Consider the following 22,305-nt stretch of genomic DNA (forward strand, 5'->3'; position numbering starts at 1 on the left):
CCTCCATACTATACAACTGCTCAATATGATTTCTTGAATCTTTGAATATTATGATGCAAGTAGCATCAAATAGATCATCTAATCAAAATCACATTTGATACATCTTTTTGTGAACATTTAAAAGCTACATGTACAATTAAACATGATGCATCATATTGTAATAAATGTTTTTCCATAGGCTTGACCTTTCTTCCCTAGAAATGCACAAGCCAAGCCTCTTGTAATACTTTCTCAAGTAAATGGCATAAAACCATTTAAAACACTTTTGTATCAAAAAGATCACAAGTTCAAAGAACATTCCATTTATGTCAAATAAAACTCAACATAAACAACCATCATCTTGTACTCAAAGCTTTTAGGACAAAAAAGTCTTCTTATAAGTCCTTCCAAACAAGAAACAACCTGTGCTACAAATTAAACACAATTACTTAAAAATCTCTCACTGTTAATATTGTCTAGTCCTTCAATAAGTTGTTTAATAGGTGCTAAATGTGTAGGTTTGATACATGGAGGTTGGTGCTCCATTGGTAGGTTGGGGGACTTGATGAAATGTTTGGGTGTTGGGTTGAATTGAAGGGGTTGTCTTTGTTGCAAAGGGGATTGAAGATTGGGTGTAGTGAAGATGAGAGAGATGCAATGCATAGAAAGCCCCCAGTTTAGTTTAGTTGGTAAGCGGATGTGGTTTTAAGCAAAGGAGTTGTGGTAGGTGAGAGGCAAAGGTGCACATTGCAGTGGTGGGGGGTACTGTTGACCCCTGTTGTATTGCTTGCTGGCGCGAGTGGCAAAGAGAGAGTGAGATAGAGGGGGGAAACGGGATGTGTGCCCGAACATAGACGAGGGGGAAGAGCGTGAGCGAAAATAGAGAAGCATAGAGCTGATTGTGTGATCCAAAGGGCCATACCGGTACTCGCGCCAGATAGGGGTCGAACCTACGACTTTCTGCTTAGGAAACAGACGCTCTATCCACTGAGCTACAGGCGCTGCACAATCATCGAATATCGCAGTAAATTGCGAGTTCGGTCTTTGTGTGATGCGACTGTTTGAGATTGACATCATAACCAATTACACCAACCAGACTTCGACCATCCCAGTCACCTCCTCAGCTCACCGGCTACGCCCGCGCCGCGTCCTCTGTCGAATCTACCTCCTCCCCCCTCCCCCCGCGCCTGCAGCTTGCCCACACCCCTTAACTTACTCCGCACATGAACCCTCTGCGTTCCATCACCCTTCCCTTGCCCCTCCCCTGCCTTCACGGACAGAACCTGGACCTGCCCCACCATCTCACCCGCTCCTAAACCAAAACCCAGCAGCAGCCATCCACCCTGGTTTCGCTTCCATGCTCCCACTTCAACGTTGCCAGCCGAGTTGCGTGCAACAACCCATCCATCCGATCCAACACCCGCCCCACTGCCTGCCAAACGGTCCCTAGAACCGCCTCTCTCTTCTTCTCCCCTCCCCTTCTCCGCTCCGCCTGCTGCTGCCTCCTCCTCCTCCCCCCATGGACAGGGTTGTTGTGCACTAGGAATCACCCCAGACGGTCCAACATAAGGTCCTCCTTTAACAATATGCTATCCAATTTAAGCACTAGAAAAGCAACCAAAAACGCGCACTTTGAAAAATAGTCCCAAATCACAAGAAATTATAAACAAAACAATTGTGTGGTGAGCTTGCTGCATATTGTTGTTAGTCTTTTGATCTTGATTGTTGCTACCAATTGCAATGCAGTGCAATGATTTTGTTCTCCTCACTAGTAGATCTTCTACATACATGTCCACATGCTTTTCTTGTTGTATGTATTTTTCCAAGAATTACTTATATAATTAGGTAGAAATAATTAAATGTAGATTAATTCCATAATATCCTTAAAAGATGGTTCCTAAAAGCTTTGTAGACATGGTTTTTTCTTTACATGTGTTTATAATTCATTAATATGTTAGAAACTTGGTCAATAAATTAACCATGTGCCATATATATTAGTAGCTTGTTGAATAAGTTAACTATGTGGTGTATATATAGAAAACTTATCTTGTAAATTAAGACATGTATTTAATAAAGTCAACATGTGTTGGAGGTTCTATAGAACATTGCCATGTAGTTTTTAGTTAGATAATACATACATAGAGGCAAAAAGGAAGCCTTCTTCACTCTTATCAACATCTTTCTAATCTTTAGTCTTGTTTCAAGACTTTCTAGTCTTTTTATCTTTGGCAATAGTCATTCTTGTTTAATATATTACCATCTTTGAATAATTTTGTAGTCTTTTTGAGTGACACAAGTATGTATTAAAGTTTTCTTTCTTTGAGATTCATATCATTGACAGTTTGACAAGAATTCTAATTTATTGATCTTGTCTTGTTTTAGAAGTGAATAGATTACCTTACTTCTATTGTTGAGTTTTCTAACTATTTTTAAAATGTTCCAATTCAAAATAGTTTGAACCTTCATATGATCATAAGGTGGTCCTTTAAAATAATGTATCCTAAGAAGTCAACTTGAGTTCTATGAAATATACACTTTTTAAAATTTACATATAATCTTGTATTTCTTAGTTTTTATAATATATGTCAAATATAAACTCCATGCTCTTTTATATTTTTAGAATAGATTAGAATGTAGTCTAAATAATAGACAACAAAATCATTAAGAAATTCACAAAAATATCATTTATCAGATGTTAAAAAGTAGTTGGTGCATTTGTGAGTCTAAAATACATGACATTATATTTGAACTATTGATACCTGGTTTGAAATATAATCTTCTATTTATCTCATTTTTTAATACATATTAGGTGATATGCTCCTTATAGATCTATTTTTATATAGATCTTTGCTTGATTTAATTGATCAAGAAGTCTTGAAATCAAAGGTAGAGATTATCTGTTCTTGATGGTGTTCTTGTTGAGTCCTCAATAGTCCACATACATCCACAAAGATCCGTCTTTTTTCTTCATAAATAAGATAAGAGTCCTAGCTGGAGATTTAGAATGGCATATGAAATTTTTAGCCAAATTCTCATTAATATATTCCTTGTGCACAGCTAATTTATTTTGTGATAAGCTATAGATTGCTCTAAATGGTGGTTGAGCTCTTTCTTGAAGATCAATGAAATAATCATAAGCACTATGCTTTGGAAGAATATTTACATTTTTTTTTTTCAAAAACATCTTGATAATCTTCATATTATCTTGAGATGCCACTTGAAATATTTTTTCCATCAACAATAGGTGTGGCATATTTAACAAAAGTTGACTCTTTTTTTGTAACATGCACAAAAGGTCTTACACCTATAAATAATGGTTTGGATGTATTGATCTTATAGGTTTCTACTTACCTAGTAAAATTTTGGATTAAACAATGGAAAAAATCAAAATTACAAGAAATCTAGTCTATTTGAGAGTTGTATTTTTTTAGTTACGATAATCCTAAAATAATTGGATTAAAAGAAGATCTAATCATGTTAGATATTATTGAATTATTATGACCATTAGTTATTATATTTAAAAGAATAATTTTATGTATAACATGTCTAAGAGACAACAAATGACTATCTGTTATTTTTGCATGCATAGGTTTTATTTTCTTAATTAAATATATATCTTTTTTTTGACAAAGTCTTTGTTTATAAAATAAGCCGAGGCACTTGAATCTAACAAGGCTAAGACTTTATGATTTTTTAGTCCTAAGAAAATTTCTATTATAAAACAAAGTAAAAATCTAAGAAGAGAATAAAATATTTACTATGTGTTATATAAGTTTTCAACTATATAGTTTCTATTGTACTTGAAAAAACTTGTTTTTTGACATCTTGTCCTTTTTGGCAACTATGCTCCCAACTTTGTAATTGCGTAGTTTCTTTGCATAATGTTAAGTAGTATACTTGGATTCTCCACAATAAATCTTTTTGGCATAAATCTTCTTGATAATAATAAATCTTTTCTTATTAGATAAAAGATTTAAAACAAACTCTGTCAATTTGCATAGACTTTGGTCCAGACGAATAAGTTTCTAAAATATTAGAAGGCATTATTATGACTTGAGTTGTACTTTTCTAATCAAATCTTTGTTCTTGATATCTTTCAAATAGTCAATTTTTGTATGCAATAGCTTAAGCAATAAATTACTTCAATGAATCTATTCTTGGTATTTTCAATAATAAATCTTTGACATTTTCTTTTAGCTCATATTAAAATTGATTGATAAAGGCTATGTCATTCTAATACACATAGCAAGCAAGATTTTGGAATTTTACAATATATGTGGTAGCTAAATATGATCCTTGTTGTAGCAACATGAGCTTAATCTTTGCTATCTTTTCTTGATTACTTTCTCCAAATGTAGCTGCAAACACTTTTAAGAGAGAATTCAAATCATAAAGTAGTTGTAAATCTTTTTCTATCAAAAGTGCAAGCTAAAAAAATCACTTTTAGAGAGAAGTGCTCCAATGAATCCAACTTAAGTAAATCCATAATGGTATTGAGAAGGATGCAATCTCAAATAGAACTTTATTTGATATAAATACCTTCACAATTTTGACCATGTTCTATTAAACTTTTTTGGCATACTTATCTTTGCCTCCCTTATACTTGTCGTAGCAAGACTCCTTGGATTCAATTATAAACTTAATTTGCTTGCTTCTTTTAATTGCACAATTTCTTGGCGTAGACTTTGAACTTCATTGTTGATTTCTTCCAAGGACATAGAAATAATTCCTCTATAATTCAAGTTAGTAATACGAGAGATTTCTACTCTTAGAGTATTGACAAGCTCGTAAAGACCTATAATAGTTGAAAATCTATTCTCACTTCCATTGAAAGTATCATCTATGATCTTTCTTTTCATAAATAATTTAAATAAATTCAAAAAGTTAAATTAGAGGAGAATAATCTACATCCTCTAATATCAAATGAAAATTTCTACAAAGAGAGATAATCTAATTTCTTTAAGAAAAAAAATCAGTGTTAGAAAACTAAATTGTTTGTTTAAAGGTAAGTAGCCACTAATTTCCAAAACTCAACAATAGAAGTAAGGTAATCTATTCACTTCTAAAACAAGACAAGATCAATAAATTAGAATTCTTGTCAAACTGTCAATGATATGAATCTCAAAGAAAGAAAACTTTAATACATACTTGTGTCACTCAAAAAGACTACAAAATTATTCAAAGATGGTAATATATTAAACAAGAATGACTATTGCCAAAGATAAAAAGACTAGAAAGTCTTGAAACAAGACTAAAGATTAGAAAGATGTTGATAAGAGTGAAGAAGGCTTCCTTTTTGCCTCTATGTATGTATTATCTAACTAAAAACTACATGGCAATGTTCTATAGAACCTCCAACACATGTTGACTTTATTAAATACATGTCTTAATTTACAAGATAAGTTTTCTATATATACACCACATAGTTAACTTATTCAACAAGCTACTAATATATATGGCACATGGTTAATTTATTGACCAAGTTTCTAACATATTAATGAATTATAAACACATGTAAAGAAAAAACCATGTCTACAAAGCTTTTAGGAACCATCTTTTAAGGATATTATGGAATTAATCTACATTTAATTATTTCTACCTAATTATATAAGTAATTCTTGGAAAAATACATACAACAAGAAAAGCATGTGGACATGTATGTAGAAGATCTACTAGTGAGGAGAACAAAATCATTGCACTGCATTGCAATTGGTAGCAACAATCAAGATCAAAAGACTAACAACAATATGCAGCAAGCTCACCACACAATTGTTTTGTTTATAATTTCTTGTGATTTGGGACTATTTTTCAAAGTGCGCGTTTTTGGTTGCTTTTCTAGTGCTTAAATTGGATAGCATATTGTTAAAGGAGGACCTTATGTTGGACCGTCTGGGGTGATTCCTAGTGCACAACAACCCTGTCCATGGGGGGAGGAGGAGGAGGCAGCAGCAGGCGGAGCGGAGAAGGGGAGGGGAGAAGAAGAGAGAGGCGGTTCTAGGGACCGTTTGGCAGGCAGTGGGGCGGGTGTTGGATCGGATGGATGGGTTGTTGCACGCAACTCGGCTGGCAACGTTGAAGTGGGAGCATGGAAGCGAAACCAGGGTGGATGGCTGCTGCTGGGTTTTGGTTTAGGAGCGGGTGAGATGGTGGGGCAGGTCCAGGTTCTGTCCGTGAAGGCAGGGGAGGGGCAAGGGAAGGGTGATGGAACGCAGAGGGTTCATGTGCGGAGTAAGTTAAGGGGTGTGGGCAAGCTGCAGGCGCGGGGGGAGGGGGGAGGAGGTAGATTCGACAGAGGACGCGGCGCGGGCGTAGCCGGTGAGCTGAGGAGGTGACTGGGATGGTCGAAGTCTGGTTGGTGTAATTGGTTATGATGTCAATCTCAAACAGTCGCATCACACAAAGACCGAACTCGCAATTTACTGCGATATTCGATGATTGTGCAGCGCCTGTAGCTCAGTGGATAGAGCGTCTGTTTCCTAAGCAGAAAGTCGTAGGTTCGACCCCTATCTGGCGCGAGTACCGGTATGGCCCTTTGGATCACACAATCAGCTCTATGCTTCTCTATTTTCGCTCACGCTCTTCCCCCTCGTCTATGTTCGGGCACACATCCCGTTTCCCCCCTCTATCTCACTCTCTCTTTGCCACTCGCGCCAGCAAGCAATACAACAGGGGTCAACAGTACCCCCCACCACTGCAATGTGCACCTTTGCCTCTCACCTACCACAACTCCTTTGCTTAAAACCACATCCGCTTACCAACTAAACTAAACTGGGGGCTTTCTATGCATTGCATCTCTCTCATCTTCACTACACCCAATCTTCAATCCCCTTTGCAACAAAGACAACCCCTTCAATTCAACCCAACACCCAAACATTTCATCAAGTCCCCCAACCTACCAATGGAGCACCAACCTCCATGTATCAAACCTACACATTTAGCACCTATTAAACAACTTATTGAAGGACTAGACAATATTAACAGTGAGAGATTTTTAAGTAATTGTGTTTAATTTGTAGCACAGGTTGTTTCTTGTTTGGAAGGACTTATAAGAAGACTTTTTTGTCCTAAAAGCTTTGAGTACAAGATGATGGTTGTTTATGTTGAGTTTTATTTGACATAAATGGAATGTTCTTTGAACTTGTGATCTTTTTGATACAAAAGTGTTTTAAATGGTTTTATGCCATTTACTTGAGAAAGTATTACAAGAGGCTTGGCTTGTGCATTTCTAGGGAAGAAAGGTCAAGCCTATGGAAAAACATTTATTACAATATGATGCATCATGTTTAATTGTACATGTAGCTTTTAAATGTTCACAAAAAGATGTATCAAATGTGATTTTGATTAGATGATCTATTTGATGCTACTTGCATCATAATATTCAAAGATTCAAGAAATCATATTGAGCAGTTGTATAGTATGGAGGAAGTGAGAATGGATAGGTGTATGGAAGAAGAAGTGATCAAAAAGTGTATTAAGATAATCACTTTCATACTAACAATCTTGTCTAAATAGATAAAACTTTCATTTTATCCACGTCTACACAATCTGTAAAACCTGATAAATATAGACCTAGAAAGGCAAAAGCCGTTAAAGTATATATTTAAATAAGAATTTATTTCAAGACTATTATGGAACACAAGTTTGCTTTATACGTTCGGTGTTGATTCCAGCTTCAGCAATAAGTCTTGGATTGACCCAGTTTCACGCCATGGTCCGAGGCTCTTCTCAAAGGTATTTTATTTCACCTAGGATAGGCATGACAGAATCCCACGATGGTTGGGTATTCATTGTTGCATGAAAAGTTAGCGTTCACAGCCGATGAAAGTGCTGCACAGAGGATGTAGACCATGAAAAAAGGAAAAGTGAAAAAAAATTAGTTCGTATCAACATCAATCGAGTGTCCGATTGATTGTGTCCAGTCCACAGCAGGCATGTCTACTCTGCGCTTAGTATAATTACACTTGGAATATTTTATGATCATTCACTGAAATAATCAATTTATATTGTGAAAAGTTGATCGTTGCATTGACGACATCGACGTCTGCAGCCCATGCCAGTTACTACGTTGGGCATTTCTCCTCAAACCGCCTTAATTCAGCTTCGAAGTAATTCTTTAAGCAGTTAACTTTATTCCCAACACGTCGTTTGTCTGGGTGTGATCTCTCATAACCTATTCTCAACTGCTACACTTCACAACTATCTATATCGTGTTGAGTATATGAACTCTCTCCCCAGACACAAAACTACTCTACCTTACAACTGGTTGCTCCACAAGTAAACAGAACCCTTGTTAAATATGGAACTCATTGAGAGGACTCAGAGTGAATAAATTAAATGATAAGTCAAGGCGACAGCAAAAAGGAGAATCTGCGACGCAACCGACATTGGTACAAATAACGCAATGCCTCCAATACTGGCCGATTGTGGCCAGAGAATTAGGCAGGCGCCACATTCTTGTTTTCTTGCAGCTGCAACATACACACCAACCAGAGCGCTTAACAATGCAGCAATAGCGCATCATTTGCCCGATAATTGTGCATCTTTTTCGTCCTGATACTATCCGAAACATCTGCATGCTGCCTCTCTTTCCCTCTGGAATTCAATTCACCTGCGTTGCCACTAGTGAATTGGATTGTTGCATGACCATCACAACATTCCCGTCATTTGATCCTGCTCGGCGATCCTTGATTCGCTCCTCCAAGGAACTTTGTTACCTTCTTTCATTGGTTGAAATAGTAATTTTCACAGGTTTCACCTCATCCTTCATCGAAGATGGCTTCCTTTCTTGGGGAATAACTGTCTTCACGCTCAATAGGACCAGGCTTGGCGCGCGGAGTTGCTCTAGGCTGTGATCCAGGATCAAAACCGACTTGTCTCCAATGATTCAGTCTCGGACACATACCCTGTAGCAGAATAAAATGAATGATTAACAGCCATTTGTATGTCACTCCAGCTAGTTCTACCCAGCAACACAGTTGATTCCCCCGACACAACTAGAGCGTACTCGTCATATCAGATTATTTGGACAAATTCAAGGCCTAAATATCAACGACAGTTTTAGCTGGATGGGACCAGAGCTGCGGCGCAAACGTTATACAGATATGAATAATCAACACATACTTTCAGAGGGCTTCTTAATGAAGCAGTCCAATCGTTGTCCCCGATCCCAGGCTCCTCACTATCATTATGTAAGTCGAAGCAAGTTTGACCATTCAAGTTGCTGTCTTTGCAGTGACCGGTACTGTCTTCTTCTTCCTGTCTGTTACTAAGAAGCTCTTTCTTCAGGTTTTTCTTAACAGCTGCAAGTCTTCCAACAACTCGTTCTCTGCAAAAGCTGCCTGCATAAGTGCAGTGCTCAGCTGGTAGTGATATCTCTGGAGACATCGGCAGAAAATGACCTTCTGTGTTGAAAATATACCTGCAAAATTTCACATAGATGAAGAAGCAACGACACCCCTCAGATATCACTTACAGTGTAAATCTTGGTTGTCTAGGTGGACTCTTATTTATGCTCCACAAACACAAGCAATACTACCAGCTACCGATTACAAAGTATCGAACACAAATGAGATATAATCATAAATAAGGGCACAGGAAGCAACAAAATCGAAACAAGGCCCACTGACAATAAGACTCCAAGGATGAAGCCTGTGATCCTTTGAACGAATACTTACAATATGAAATGCATGAAAAAGAAACAGGTTCGAGTACTTACGGGTAAGGGCCTTTCTCTACCAAATTGTCCCCACCAGCACCCAAATCAAAAAGCAGCCAAAGATATTTCACCTGTAAACCACCACGATTAGGATGGAAAAGTGAGTTTGAACAAATACCAGGATTTCTATCATGAAGCATTCTGACTCTAATAAATGAAGGATTCAATGCCAAACAAATATTTGCAGCAATACAAAAAGCATAAATGCAGTACAGAAAGATAAAAATGGAAGACTAAAAAAAATCATAAAATGAGCTATCTATTACAAATACAATGATAATATGAAGACTGTGAAGGGAAGGATCACCTACAGTTTCAGCTAAGAAGAAGCTCTCCATATGATCATCCTGTTCATGTGACTCCACATCTGCTATATGACAATAGCCACAGCGACACTTTGCCGACCTTTGCAAGCTTGCCACTACGTCCCGTCCGACGTCCAAGTACCTACAACAATGATTCAAAACAATTAACTAACTACTTCAATCATACTATGCATACAAAGCCTACAAATGAGCATCGAAATCAATCACGAGTAAAGAAGCACGAAAGAGTAGCACAAAACATCAAAGCAGAAGAATAAATAAATAAAGTTTCAAAAGCTAAAACAAATAAAGCCTAAAAGAAACACATACATAGGATTTCGAGTGGCTTTGTAAAGCATGTAAGTGCTCTCTACAAGCTCTGGGCGCAACGGGTAACTCCTTTGACCTGGCTGCAAAACATATTACTCCCATCAGAGTTCTGCATATAACAAGATCAATCTTAATAAAATTTGAAAACAAGAGGATAACTTCCAGCATTAGTGCAACGTCACCCAATAATAAGCTGGGACAAGAGAAAGGTAGACAAGGCCTTCCAATTTTGCAAGACTAATCAAAACCAGATGCAAACTTCCATGTACCAAGAGGCAGCCCACAGCCGAGCCGTCTTAAAAACTTTAAAAAATAGAACAGTGAAAGGAGATCATGTTGACAAGTTGATCTTAGAAAATGACGCTGTGTTATTCTATCGAATGACGATTACTCTTACTTGCACACTGGATGTAGCCAAATTAAAGCCCTCAGGTGTGAATCCGTAACGCTTCCATACAGCGAAAAAAGCCTTGTGAGTACGAACTGCAGGCTCAACATCACCTGCCAAGACCTGTTTCACATGCAAGGAACATATGAACTTCACAGAAATATGTGGTGTTCATGCACTCCCAGGGTCTAGCACATGCTAACCGATTGAACTCTTAGAGCAAATAGTTTGACGAATAGATTAAAACATAAGGGAAACATTTTCGACATTACAAAATAAAGTTCGAAACATAATCAACGGTCCATACCTGTAAGCCCGGCCAAAATGCTTGAAGACTATTAAACAAAGGCCACACAACAACACCCGAGTTCATGTTCACCTCCAAGTACCTAGAATAAAACAACCGAACCTAAAATTAAAAATACATATACTTGGCGCAGGCGTTGACCAAATGAATTGCAGTAAATGCAAATTGCGCAATCAAGTTTATTCACAAATTAGCCTGCATGTCTTGCATGACAAGTTGAGAAAGTAATACATCAAGGACCAATTTTGCATACCAGGGATCATTGTGAAGATGACGCATGACAGATTTATAAGCCTCTTTGAACATATATAAGTACTCTTCATCCCCCAATAGCAAATATGCCTACACAAAAAGGTTAACAAATCAACACCAGGTACATAACTCGGAAGAGACCCTCTCAGTTACTTAAAATCACCAAGTCCTATAAATATTATTTAAGTAATTTCATGCCTTCCAATAATTAACAATGATCCGATATACTGATAAACAATTACCTCCATGCACAAATACGATTACCAAGTATTACATTTAATGAGCGAATATTTCTTAGCAGAAGGTTGTTTGATCCAAATTGAACACTTTGGCGAACTTCAATGGATTGGCAAACGTAGTTATCATAACATAAACACAAATACGGGAACATGACAACAAGGGGAAACTGACCTTGAGTAGGTACTCATAGAACGAATCAATGCTGGTACCAATGCCTGCATCCTATAGCACATACCCCGCATGAGTAATATTGCAATTTAGCATCTGCAGTGTTCTTGCTAAACAGCAGAGCAAACACATGAATCACTAGCTTCAATCCTAATGAGGAATACCGAAACCTTCAAATTTGGGTCAATGAGTCAAACAATTACAATAGTTTCTTGACATCCCCAAGGAACACATTTTGCACTATTTTTATCCAGTCATTTCCCCCATGGCATATTTTCAAACATCCAGTAGCCTACACACAGGAAAAGAAGTGTACTTTGTGTGTCCACTCGCTTGTAAATACATTGATGTGACCTCCAACAAGTCCCAATCGTGACCGTTGTGCCCATAACCCTAAAACTGCTCGCTTCGTGACCTTTTCAAATTCTGTCGCCCCCACACAGCCAAAATTTGTAAGTAAAGCCTCGACATCCAAACATGAGTACACTTTCAATGATTTCAAGTCAATACTTTCGAGTTGTATAAAAGTACATAAACATGATTTTTAAAATATTAAATGTTAACTGTGATAAGCAGCGGGCATTGCAACCAATCGTAAAAATGTTGGAAGAAAGTTGTATCTTCGTATGTTCTGACACAGTTAGGATAGTAAATTTACCAGAACCAAAAAACAAAATACAAAAACGACGATGCAACTTCTTTCTTACCAGGGTCACCTGTCAACCGACTGAGCACTCCAAATTCCAAAGTCAAAGTTCCACCGCCGGCGGTTGAGGACACCTGCACACCTTGACAACCAGTTCCTCAATTAAAAGGACTATAAAACTCTAGCATCTCATCAGCTTGGCCTTCGCAACAAATGCTTACTGGTGGACATGTAAAAGACACATCAATGCAAGACACAAAAGCCACAACTGCTGAATATTACAGCAGGAGGATTTAACAAAAAAAAAAATATTACGAAGACGTTCCCCATAGCTTGATATACGAAGACCAACAATTAATCTCCTGTTCTTAATTTGACATAAGAAAGCAAGGGATTAAGAGGCACACCCTAGACTAAGGAGTGTAGCTCTAGGAGAGGCTCGCCTTGCCTGACTCTCATCATCGCTGACCCCGAGCGCTAGATTGACAGATCCAAACGGAATACCTGAAACATCCCACAGAGGGGTTAAAACCAGATAAAAATAAAGCACAAAAAGTTTCATCATAGTAAACCCTAAGCAAAAATATACCAGTATTATATAAAGTCTGCGCACTCGTGACAATAGAACCTGTAGGTGTGTCAAATGCAGGTAACATTCGCCGCCCAAGATCCTCCGCTAAACGCAGTAACTCATTATCGTAAAGATCTACTTGCATGCCCTGCGATACAGATGCACATCAGGCGTATTACTTGAAGATTCAAGTGTTGAGTTGCGGTTTGACTTCGTTTCCCTCGCAAACAAGCTTAATCTCAGACTATGAAAGTATGGGAAAAGCGTGACTATTATTTTGTAGACATGAACTACGTACCGTAGAAGCATCTGAAGCGATTAAATGAGCAGATAGAAGACCGCCAAGCATACGAATGGTTGTCTCAAATACAGATACCGTTTTGTTCTGCAATCATGGCAACCAAGTCTGATGAAAAATTGACTTAGAAAACGCAGAACATCCAAATCATAGTATTGCAGCAAGACCTCTCTGAGAGAGCAGCTACCCAAGAGCAAAAAATTAACCGCTTCAATTACCTTGTCAAAGCTTAGATTTTTTCCGAGCCAGTTGACTCCCTTGCTAAACCGTGCGCGATCACCCAACAAAGCAAGCATATCCAATGAATCAACCTGACAGTCCAAATGAGCACAAAATCAATTCACTTGCCTCAATGTAAAACCGTTTCTACATTGACTTAGCGGGATAGTCCCTGTTATCCAGGTTGATCTAAATGGAGGATTTCATGACGACTCAAATGATTTGTCAGTGTCTTCTCGTGCCACCGTAATGCAGAGGCAAATGATCTCCAGATAAAAGTTCAAGATACCAGCTAGGAAGCTTACAAGCGTCAGAGAGTAACCACCGAGCGAGTCTTCACCAGTGCAGCTCATAGGTCTTAGTTCATCCAGAGGAAATGCATATTCCATATAATTGTCGAACCCATGGTAAAACATATCCTTGACCTGAATAAACGCAATCTTTCATCATGAGAGACAGGACTATTCAGAGCCTGTAAATCAGACGCAATGAGCCGCGATTGTGATGTAGATATCCCAATCACAAAAATAGTTGCAGACTTCGTACAGCACTCTAACCAAAATCTACAAACTTTCACCTCTAGCCTCCTCACAAGCAACTTACCAAACTGTGAACCCTAAAACCTTTTCATCGTCAGTGTTTCTAAGCCAATCTAATTTAAAGAAAAAAGACCCATGCTTGCCATCAAACATTAAATCCTCGCACAGTATTTCTAAATTACTACCAAGAAATTGGTCACAATCTATCCAAAACTTGTTGCGCTTGACACTCCGGAAAGATTTCAAATTTTGATGCCACTTGGTTTCTACAGTACTAGAAATATTGGCCCCAGAACGATGACCAAAGCGTAACTCACACAACACAAAACTCAATGCTTTCAGTAAGAATAGATGTAGGCAAAATAAAATTTCTATACAAAATTGCAGTATGGAAGTGTAATTGAATGTGTTGATTACATTCCTCCACCAACAGAATTCCCTTAGATTAATGTGAATCCTCGTGTTGCCAAATAAACTTGATACCTTAAATCGGAAAGCCAGCATGTACAAATCCAGGTTAGGTTGTTGATTCTAATTACGCTAAACAGCTTGACTATTGCGAAAGGAGAGACCCTGAAGAAATAGACGGGATTCTTAGAGGAAAAGAAAAGCTAATCATTAGTCCGCGACTAAATTACTATAAAACATATTGGAATCGCAATGGATGCAATTCATTGCACGAGCAACTCAGGCAACAACACCTCTTGGATTGAGACACAAAAGGTACACACATAATCTTGCATCCAGCGGAAGCTCACTCACCAACTAGGTCAAACCTGCCGCAACTATGAGAGTGAGAAACATAAACCCCCAACATTAACATAAAATCCAATCACAAGAGGAGACTCAATACCATATAAAAAACCGCGATTGTTCAACCCATCAACAGAAGAAAATTTGGCAATACGCGCTCAGGAAACCTTCACCAAACACTCAAAACGCAGAAACTTCCAAAACCCCTTCACCCGCTCTAGACTGACTCAATCCACATCCACCACCCAACAAGAACGGTGACCCACCTCATCGCGCAGATCGGCGGCTTCGCGGGCGGAAACAGAGGCAGCTGTAGCAAGCGAGATGGCGGGCGAGCTGAGCATGAACGGCAAGCCCGCAAAGCAGAGGAGAGCGGGGAGCGAGAGCAGCAGCCATGTCGCCGGCGACACACCGCCCATTCGGCGACGATGCTTCACCATCATCGGCGGAGCACTGGCACGGCATGAAAAACGCTTTAAGCAGATAAGTGACTAACCATTGGGAAAATCTCACAACGCTTCCCGAAGTTGCAACATGGCCTACAACACGTCCCCGACATGGTGCCCCGCTTCAATCTCTCCACCTCATCACCGCTCCTTCACAGAAAATTTCAGGAATCTTTGGCTGTGGGTGAATAGTGACTGGGGTTGCGCTCACATCTGTGATGAATCGCCGAGCATGCACCCACATCCACAATCCGCCAGCAGCAGCATCAGCTTCTTCAGCAACAGAGCCAGCCAGCCACTCTGTTAAGCACGGCTGGGTCGCGACATCGTCCGCCAGGGAGACGAGAAGGAATCCCGTTCTGGTCTCCGTCGGCGAGAATCAGTATATCGTCTCGTTCTTGAGGGTCAGCGTCGCCACATCTGACGTACGTTGTACTTCGTTGTCCAGAAGGACGACTTATGCCACGTGACGAGCCTCTCTGTGCTGTCCGGATCGTGACGTGGCGATCCCTTTGATGGCCGGAACTGTGTGTGGATGGATGATGGATGGTCGGATGAGTGGCGGATGACATGTGCAGCCATCGTAGCGTTGAAAGTTCACACTAATTCGTGAGACTTGCTATTTCTGTAATACTGAAGTGTGGTTTTCTTTCCATGTGTGGATCTCCTTTGTCCCATGAAAACAACCACGTCCTCAAATCATGCCATGAATTCTTTTGCTTGAATGGATGTTGTAATAAGAAATGGCCATGTCTTTCCTTTTAATAACTTACAAGTTAGAAACTTCTCCTATAATTTTTGTGGTGTTTAGAATGCTTCTATATGGTCCCAATTTAGTATATATATAAACAAGATCAAAGCCATCTTTAACTAGGTCAACAAATACTTTGTATTATAATCCTAATTTAAGAATCACAATTGATTATTGCAATAAAATGTAGACAATTTAAAACTTTATATTTTTCAAATGACTTTATTTTTCTTCTTATTAAAAATATGAATATATGAACAAATGTTACAACTTATATTTGCAATGCACTGACCTCATATACAATTACAACTAAATTTGAAGTCAAAAAACATAAAGATACAAAGTTGGGAAGATATTCTTTAATAATTGTTATACTTGAAGTGGTTTATTTATTGCTAATCATTATAAAAATATGGTGATATTTGTTAAATAATTGGGATTTCTTTTCTTATTATTGCATAATAAAAATGTCCAAGTTTTGTAGAGTTATCAATCATATAAAATTTATTATTGAGCTCAAATCATTAGGTTAGATGGCTGAAGCATCTCATCTATAATATACTAAAACATTACATAGTAAATCAATTTCATCTTAGTTAAAAATATTTTGGAGCAAAAAAATCTAAATTAGGTAACTTGGATGCATTTTTGGAATTTTTTATATTTATATGTAAAAAGAAAAGATGTAATTTGTAAAAAATTTGTATTTGATATTATTTATATTTTTTAGCAATAACTATAAATTTTAAAAACAAAAATAGAAGTAAAAAAATTACCATTTTAATATAAATTATACAAAATAAATCAAATAAAGTCGAATAAAATACATCTAATTGCAATAAAAATTATGTAGCTAACTTTTTATGCAACATTATCTTGTAAAGCTAATATATTTTCATATAAACCTTCGTCAAGTTTAATAATACAAGTTTATTTAGGACCTAAAAAGCATACAATATTTACTCTATTTTTTATTATTTATTAGATTTTTTTTCTTAATGAAAGGTTTAATTGATACTGCTAGATATTTTTAGTCTAAGATTTTAGTATATATATATATATATATATATATATATATATAGAAGTCATAAATATAAAATATTCATCTTTTAAAGATATTGCTTATAAAATCCCACTAATAGAAGTAGTTGTAGATAGTTATGAAATATAAAAATGTTTCTATTTGTTAAATATGCAACTAATTTTATTATTTTGAACTTATCTTGATTAAGAGATAATAATCTTTAATTCTTTGAGGTATTATATATTATTAAATTTATTTCAAAAATATCTAGGAAATTTCTAAAAGTAAAACTATATCTTTTGAACAGTTTGAGATAAAAGAAATCTTGGATTCAAGGTGGTGCCAATTTAAATTAGAGTATTTTGTATATTAGCTTACATATAATATTAATAATTATGAATAGAAAATATGAAAGAATTTATAAAATATATTATTTTTTATTGTTATTTATTTTTTCTTTTATTAAATACATCTATCCAAACTAAATACCAATCTTTGACAACAATAAGAAGATAGTATAAAGAAACAAAAAAAAAAGTTCAAAAACTCATTAGTTTATATATACATATACAATCTTATAACTTTCTTATAGAATTTGCTTTAGTAGAATAAAAATTCAACAATCTAAGACTTTATATTAAGAACCATCATTTATAAAATTACTAAATTATTTATTTAGATTGTTATAATATTTACAATAACAACAAAATCAAAATAAAGATTCTTAAGAAAGACATGTTTTATTCAATTTAATAGAAATTTGTATTATTTTTTTATACCATAACTATAGAAAGAAGCATCAATGCTTAGTGATGTTATTAGAAGTAGGTAATATACTACTTAGAATTTCAAGTGTATTGTTTGAAAATAATTATTAAAACTTTAGAAATGACCAAAGTACTATATAGTCTTTTTATTAGATGTGTAACATTTTTAATAACTCAAAAGACCAACCAACTACATTCATTCAAATTATTAATGAATATTTGTAGCAAATACTATTCAACAAATTTGAGGTATAGTTTACTTGTGGAACAACCTAGAATTTGATTGTTTATTTTAAAAGTTGTTTCTACAAAGAAGATGACATAATTCTATAGATATTTAGTATACCTAAGTTAATAAAAATATTTAAATATTCTTTAGCAATAGTCTTATTATAATATTATATATTATTTTATATTTTTATATATATATATATATATATATATACACCTTATCATTTATTTTATATATATATATATACACCTTATCATTTATTTTATATATATATATATACACCTTACCATTTATATTTATAATTTAATAAATATTATTATTTAAATAATAATATTTGTGAATATTTGTGAAAATTTAAAAATACAAAAGAATTTTATTAATAATTTACAACATAAGAAAAAGAAACAATTATGCAATGTTGAAATAAGATTTATATATCAAAGTGGTTCTTTTGCATCAAAACTTAAATTTGCTACATAGCTTAGTTATTGTAATGAGAATTAAGCTCAATAAATTAATAATACTACTAAATGTAATTTGGTCATGACTAAATAAAGTATCAATACTATACTTGATGTTTAGAAGGAATTGAAGTCTTAATTTCTTTTAAATTAATGACAATATTTGTTGTAATTCTTTTGAAGCTTTAACAAAAATAAAATAAAAATAAAAATAAATGTCATATGTATAACTTCATAACTCCAAAGAACATAAATGACTTCAAATATAAATCAAATGTGTAGATTAGGAGTTATTTTTATGTATTTATTATTTTTTTTCTCTTACAACTATGAAAAAAATATATATATCACAATGTAACGTTAGCAAAAACACCATGTCCATAATCAACTTTAATCAACACACCAAATTTATATTTTACACAGCAGTATTTAATTCAATAAAAGTGTAATAATATCAAATGAAACTTCCAACTCAAATATAAATTTATATATATATATATATATATATATATATACACATACACAATGTGGCATCAGTGGATAGATATCGAAGAACTCTTCAATAACATTAATATTATTATAAAACGATTACTTTGAGAGAAAGGAGCAAAGAGAATATCTCCAGCTTGCCGATTAGGGTTTCAGATATATCATGCACCCATGTGGCCCTAGATCTTGGCCGGTTATCATTCTGAATCGGATGAAGAGGAACAGATTTTGATGGCCACAAAAGAATGTAAAGCTCGCACAAATGGAGCGGGCAAAAATTGCATTGAACACCGTGAAATATGTTGATTCGTAGCCCAGATTCTGCACATTTGCTGCAAGAGTGTTTTCTTCTTTTTTCCTTATTTTTATTTGACTTTAATTAAGTCGTGTTGGGATTATGGATATCACATTCTGCACTTCGTTGACTAGTATTCAGTGTTCCATATCCAAAAAATTGTCTGTATTTTCCGGGGCTTTGAAGAATGCGGCTAAAGTGGCCAAGTTCTGTTTGAGAAATCAGCCCCAACATACAAATTTTGCCTCGTCCCCGCAACAATCTATCGACAGATTTCAGTCTAGACATAGAAAAGTTCTGAACCGTGACTTATTCCTGGAACCCAAATCCCTACTGTTTCGTTTTGCAAACCCTCCAGATGAATGTCTGATGTTGTTGTGGGTTTCGACTCATGACCTATAATTAGACATGTGCAAGAGGAGAATCAGCAGTTGTCCACGATTACGCGTCGTGGCGGTGAGCTGCATCGGCTGATTGATTCCATGCTGATTCGCATGTGGGCAAAATCAGGAGAATCATTCGATGCTGATACAGGAGTTTCCAAAGGGATGGCAACGAGAAACGTTCAGCGGGAGGATGAGCAAGCAAGCGAGAGAGAGCGTGAGAGAATGTGAGACTGTTTGAGTAGTTGGTCGGTACTAGGGATATGCCACATTTTGTGGAGAATCTGCTCGTACAAGGGCAGTCAAGTCGTTAGTACACTTCACGAGAGTGTGCTTTCTCGGCCTCAGGCTCTTGCAGTGCCGGGAACTACCCAATTGGGGACTCCCGAGAACATTCATCTTGTACTACGATCGTGTACTACCCTCTAACAGTAGCTTCACTGCCAGTACACCGCGCTCGCGTGATCTCCTTCCCTCTATGTCGACACTATTATTCTCCGGAATGGCCGATTCGTTTGGCACAGATTCATGATTTTGTTGCATTTGTTTTTTGTTGTAAAGCGTCGGTGTACGTTTGGGGAAAACCAACTTTGTACTGCACATTACGAGTATTCTGTTGGGCATTTTGCTTGTTGGGGTTGGGAGGATGGTGAAGATAATGGTTGGGGTGGCGAAATGGTTTACGATGTCAGAGCGCGTACTACCAATATCGACCGAGCTCTAGGTTTGAGTATTAGTAGTTGTAGTACTACATTGTACTGAGTGTAGTGCAACTCGCAGCTGATCGTGTTTTTTTAATCAATTGCAGCGCTACATTAGTCGATGGCTGAGCAGCGTTTGTAGTAGTAGTTGATTCTGATTGTGGATGGCTTCTAGGATTGAACGTAGTGACCCTGTAGGAGATTTTGCGGAGGCGATCACTCAGCAGACGAGTGTTGATATCTTTCTCTTCTTCTGATTCAGTTGTGAAGCTCAGGACCACGTTTCTTTTGGCAACAGGGGAGTGGTTTTCTAACTTGTTGTTCATCGTTGTACATGGCCGTAATTCCTGCTGTAAGTTTTGCATTGTGGCTGGTTCGTATGAAATCCAGCACTTTCCAGAACTATGAGCGCCCCGAATTCATTCCTACCCAAGTGTTGCCCAAGAGTTATTATCGTAAAAAAGCAACAGATTTTTCTTTTGTTTTCTGTCTCTGTTGTGATGAGTCAGGCCTAGCCTTTGTTGATTGTATTCAATTGGGATTTGGTAAGATGAAGTAGGGCTCCCGGAGGAGCAGTCTAGTTTCTTCTGTTGTGGAACTTCGCTAATCTTTCGTCAGAGCTGACAGGGAAAAGTATGCTTATTGAGAGCCGCTAGTTTGTGGGTGCATGAATTGCCGGTTTTATTACTCACACTGATCAGATTGTGGAGCTGGAATTAATAAAAACCCAAACCTGACACGAAGAATCATTCCAACTGAGCGGCATATCTCAGCGGAGAGGTGTACGATGAACAGATAAAATTCGTACGTTCCAATTCGGCATGGTGGTTCCTAGGTCTTCATGCAGAGGTCATTAAATAGGCATCGCTGCTGGTCTCCGGTGCAAATTTCAAAACATGACCTGCATTGAAATTCCTCCAATGCCACCAATCTTTTCATGATCATCACCAACACCAACAGTGTTTCATAACCTTCCATAAGGTGTTTTCTGAAGCACTGGGATGAAATGCTCGTGTGGGAGATCTGTTGCGATGTCTGACCTATGGACTCTGCACGTTTATGGAGCATGAGCGGACAATGGATTAGGATTTCAGCAAGCTCATGTACGTTGTTCCAATTTCTGTTTGCAGGGAAGGGATGATGTGGAAGAGAGAGAGTGGTGGAAGGGAGGGAAGCCAGCGTGAGGCAATGCATGACAACAGCATGCCCAGGAGGTCCTGAGGGTGTTGTCCTCATGCACTGCCTCTTCCCTGGCTTCCCTACATAGCTCGCCATTCTTGTGCTCTGCCACTTTTCTGGATTTCGTTTGTCTTGCTCCGTTCGTACACTCTCTAGGATGAATTCTGTTTTCGGCTTCATCATCTAAGCTCTTTGTGGAGTAGCTTCAATGAGCTTGAATTACGAAACAGCAGTGGCTTAGATGTGGACACTGTTCATTGAAGTCAATGTAAGGCAATGACAGTACGTACCGGTTCAGACGAACTTAGGGCTTCTTAATACTCCTATAACCAATTGCTGCGTGCAGAAGCTTAACACCGTCGTTCCTCACTCAAAAATTGATCAAATCACATTCCAACATCTTCTGACATTTTGTTGCAAGCATCTTGTGAAAGTTAAGCTAATCAACGTAAGCCGGTAAATCCTTCAAATCTGCACTGGACTTGCTGTGAGGAGACTGCATGCGAATGTGGTAAAAGACGGGATGCTGGAGCGAGTTCATCTTGAGATTATGTTGGCATCAATGCAGAATGTATGTAGCGTCATTGACGCTCGTATCCCCGTATAATACTAGTGCAGGGAGTATTCTTATTTTTCCATATCTTAACTGATTTTTTTCGGAAGATCACGCGAACATGCATCCTCAGAGTCTAACTGCTCTCTGCTGCAGTATGTTGTGATGCCGTATATTGGTGTTCGGCTCCACTTCCCTCCAAACAGAGGAACTTTTGGAACTACTTGTGATGGTTAATAACTTACAGACTGCAGGTTTTGTGAACAGTTCCAAATTCGACAATTTCTGCACTGGAAATTGCAGCGTCTTTTCTT

At 37.1% G+C, this 22,305-nt stretch overlaps 1 protein-coding gene and 2 non-coding genes across 3 annotated transcripts; 1 reads left to right on the top strand and 2 right to left on the bottom strand.

The window, feature by feature from the left end:
- Positions 1 to 908: 908 nt before the first annotated feature.
- TRNAR-CCU (transfer RNA arginine (anticodon CCU)) lies at positions 909 to 981 on the bottom strand. The gene has a single exon. It is a non-coding gene; the product is annotated as a tRNA-Arg (tRNA).
- Positions 982 to 6,421: 5,440 nt separating this feature from the next.
- TRNAR-CCU (transfer RNA arginine (anticodon CCU)) lies at positions 6,422 to 6,494 on the top strand. Its single transcript has one exon. It is a non-coding gene; the product is annotated as a tRNA-Arg (tRNA).
- A 1,594-nt stretch (positions 6,495 to 8,088) lies between these two features.
- On the bottom strand, positions 8,089 to 15,433 carry LOC112294749 (alpha-mannosidase I MNS4). The gene is made up of 17 exons (XM_024545530.3): positions 14,977 to 15,433; positions 13,724 to 13,843; positions 13,418 to 13,510; positions 13,200 to 13,286; positions 12,959 to 13,049; positions 12,779 to 12,834; positions 12,392 to 12,464; positions 12,001 to 12,110; positions 11,688 to 11,738; positions 11,278 to 11,366; positions 11,025 to 11,106; positions 10,727 to 10,840; positions 10,330 to 10,409; positions 10,006 to 10,141; positions 9,695 to 9,765; positions 9,100 to 9,397; positions 8,089 to 8,882 (listed from the first exon to the last, which is right to left on the bottom strand). Exons 1-17 carry the CDS (start codon positions 15,151 to 15,153, stop codon positions 8,736 to 8,738), a joined length of 1,875 nt encoding a protein of 624 aa, XP_024401298.1. The 5' UTR covers positions 15,154 to 15,433; the 3' UTR covers positions 8,089 to 8,735.
- Positions 15,434 to 22,305: the final 6,872 nt, after the last annotated feature.

The sequence above is a fragment of the Physcomitrium patens genome, chromosome 17, assembly GCF_059467195.1.
Source record: "Physcomitrium patens ecotype Gransden chromosome 17, ASM5946719v1, whole genome shotgun sequence".
NCBI classification, from domain to species: Eukaryota; Viridiplantae; Streptophyta; class Bryopsida; order Funariales; family Funariaceae; genus Physcomitrium; species Physcomitrium patens.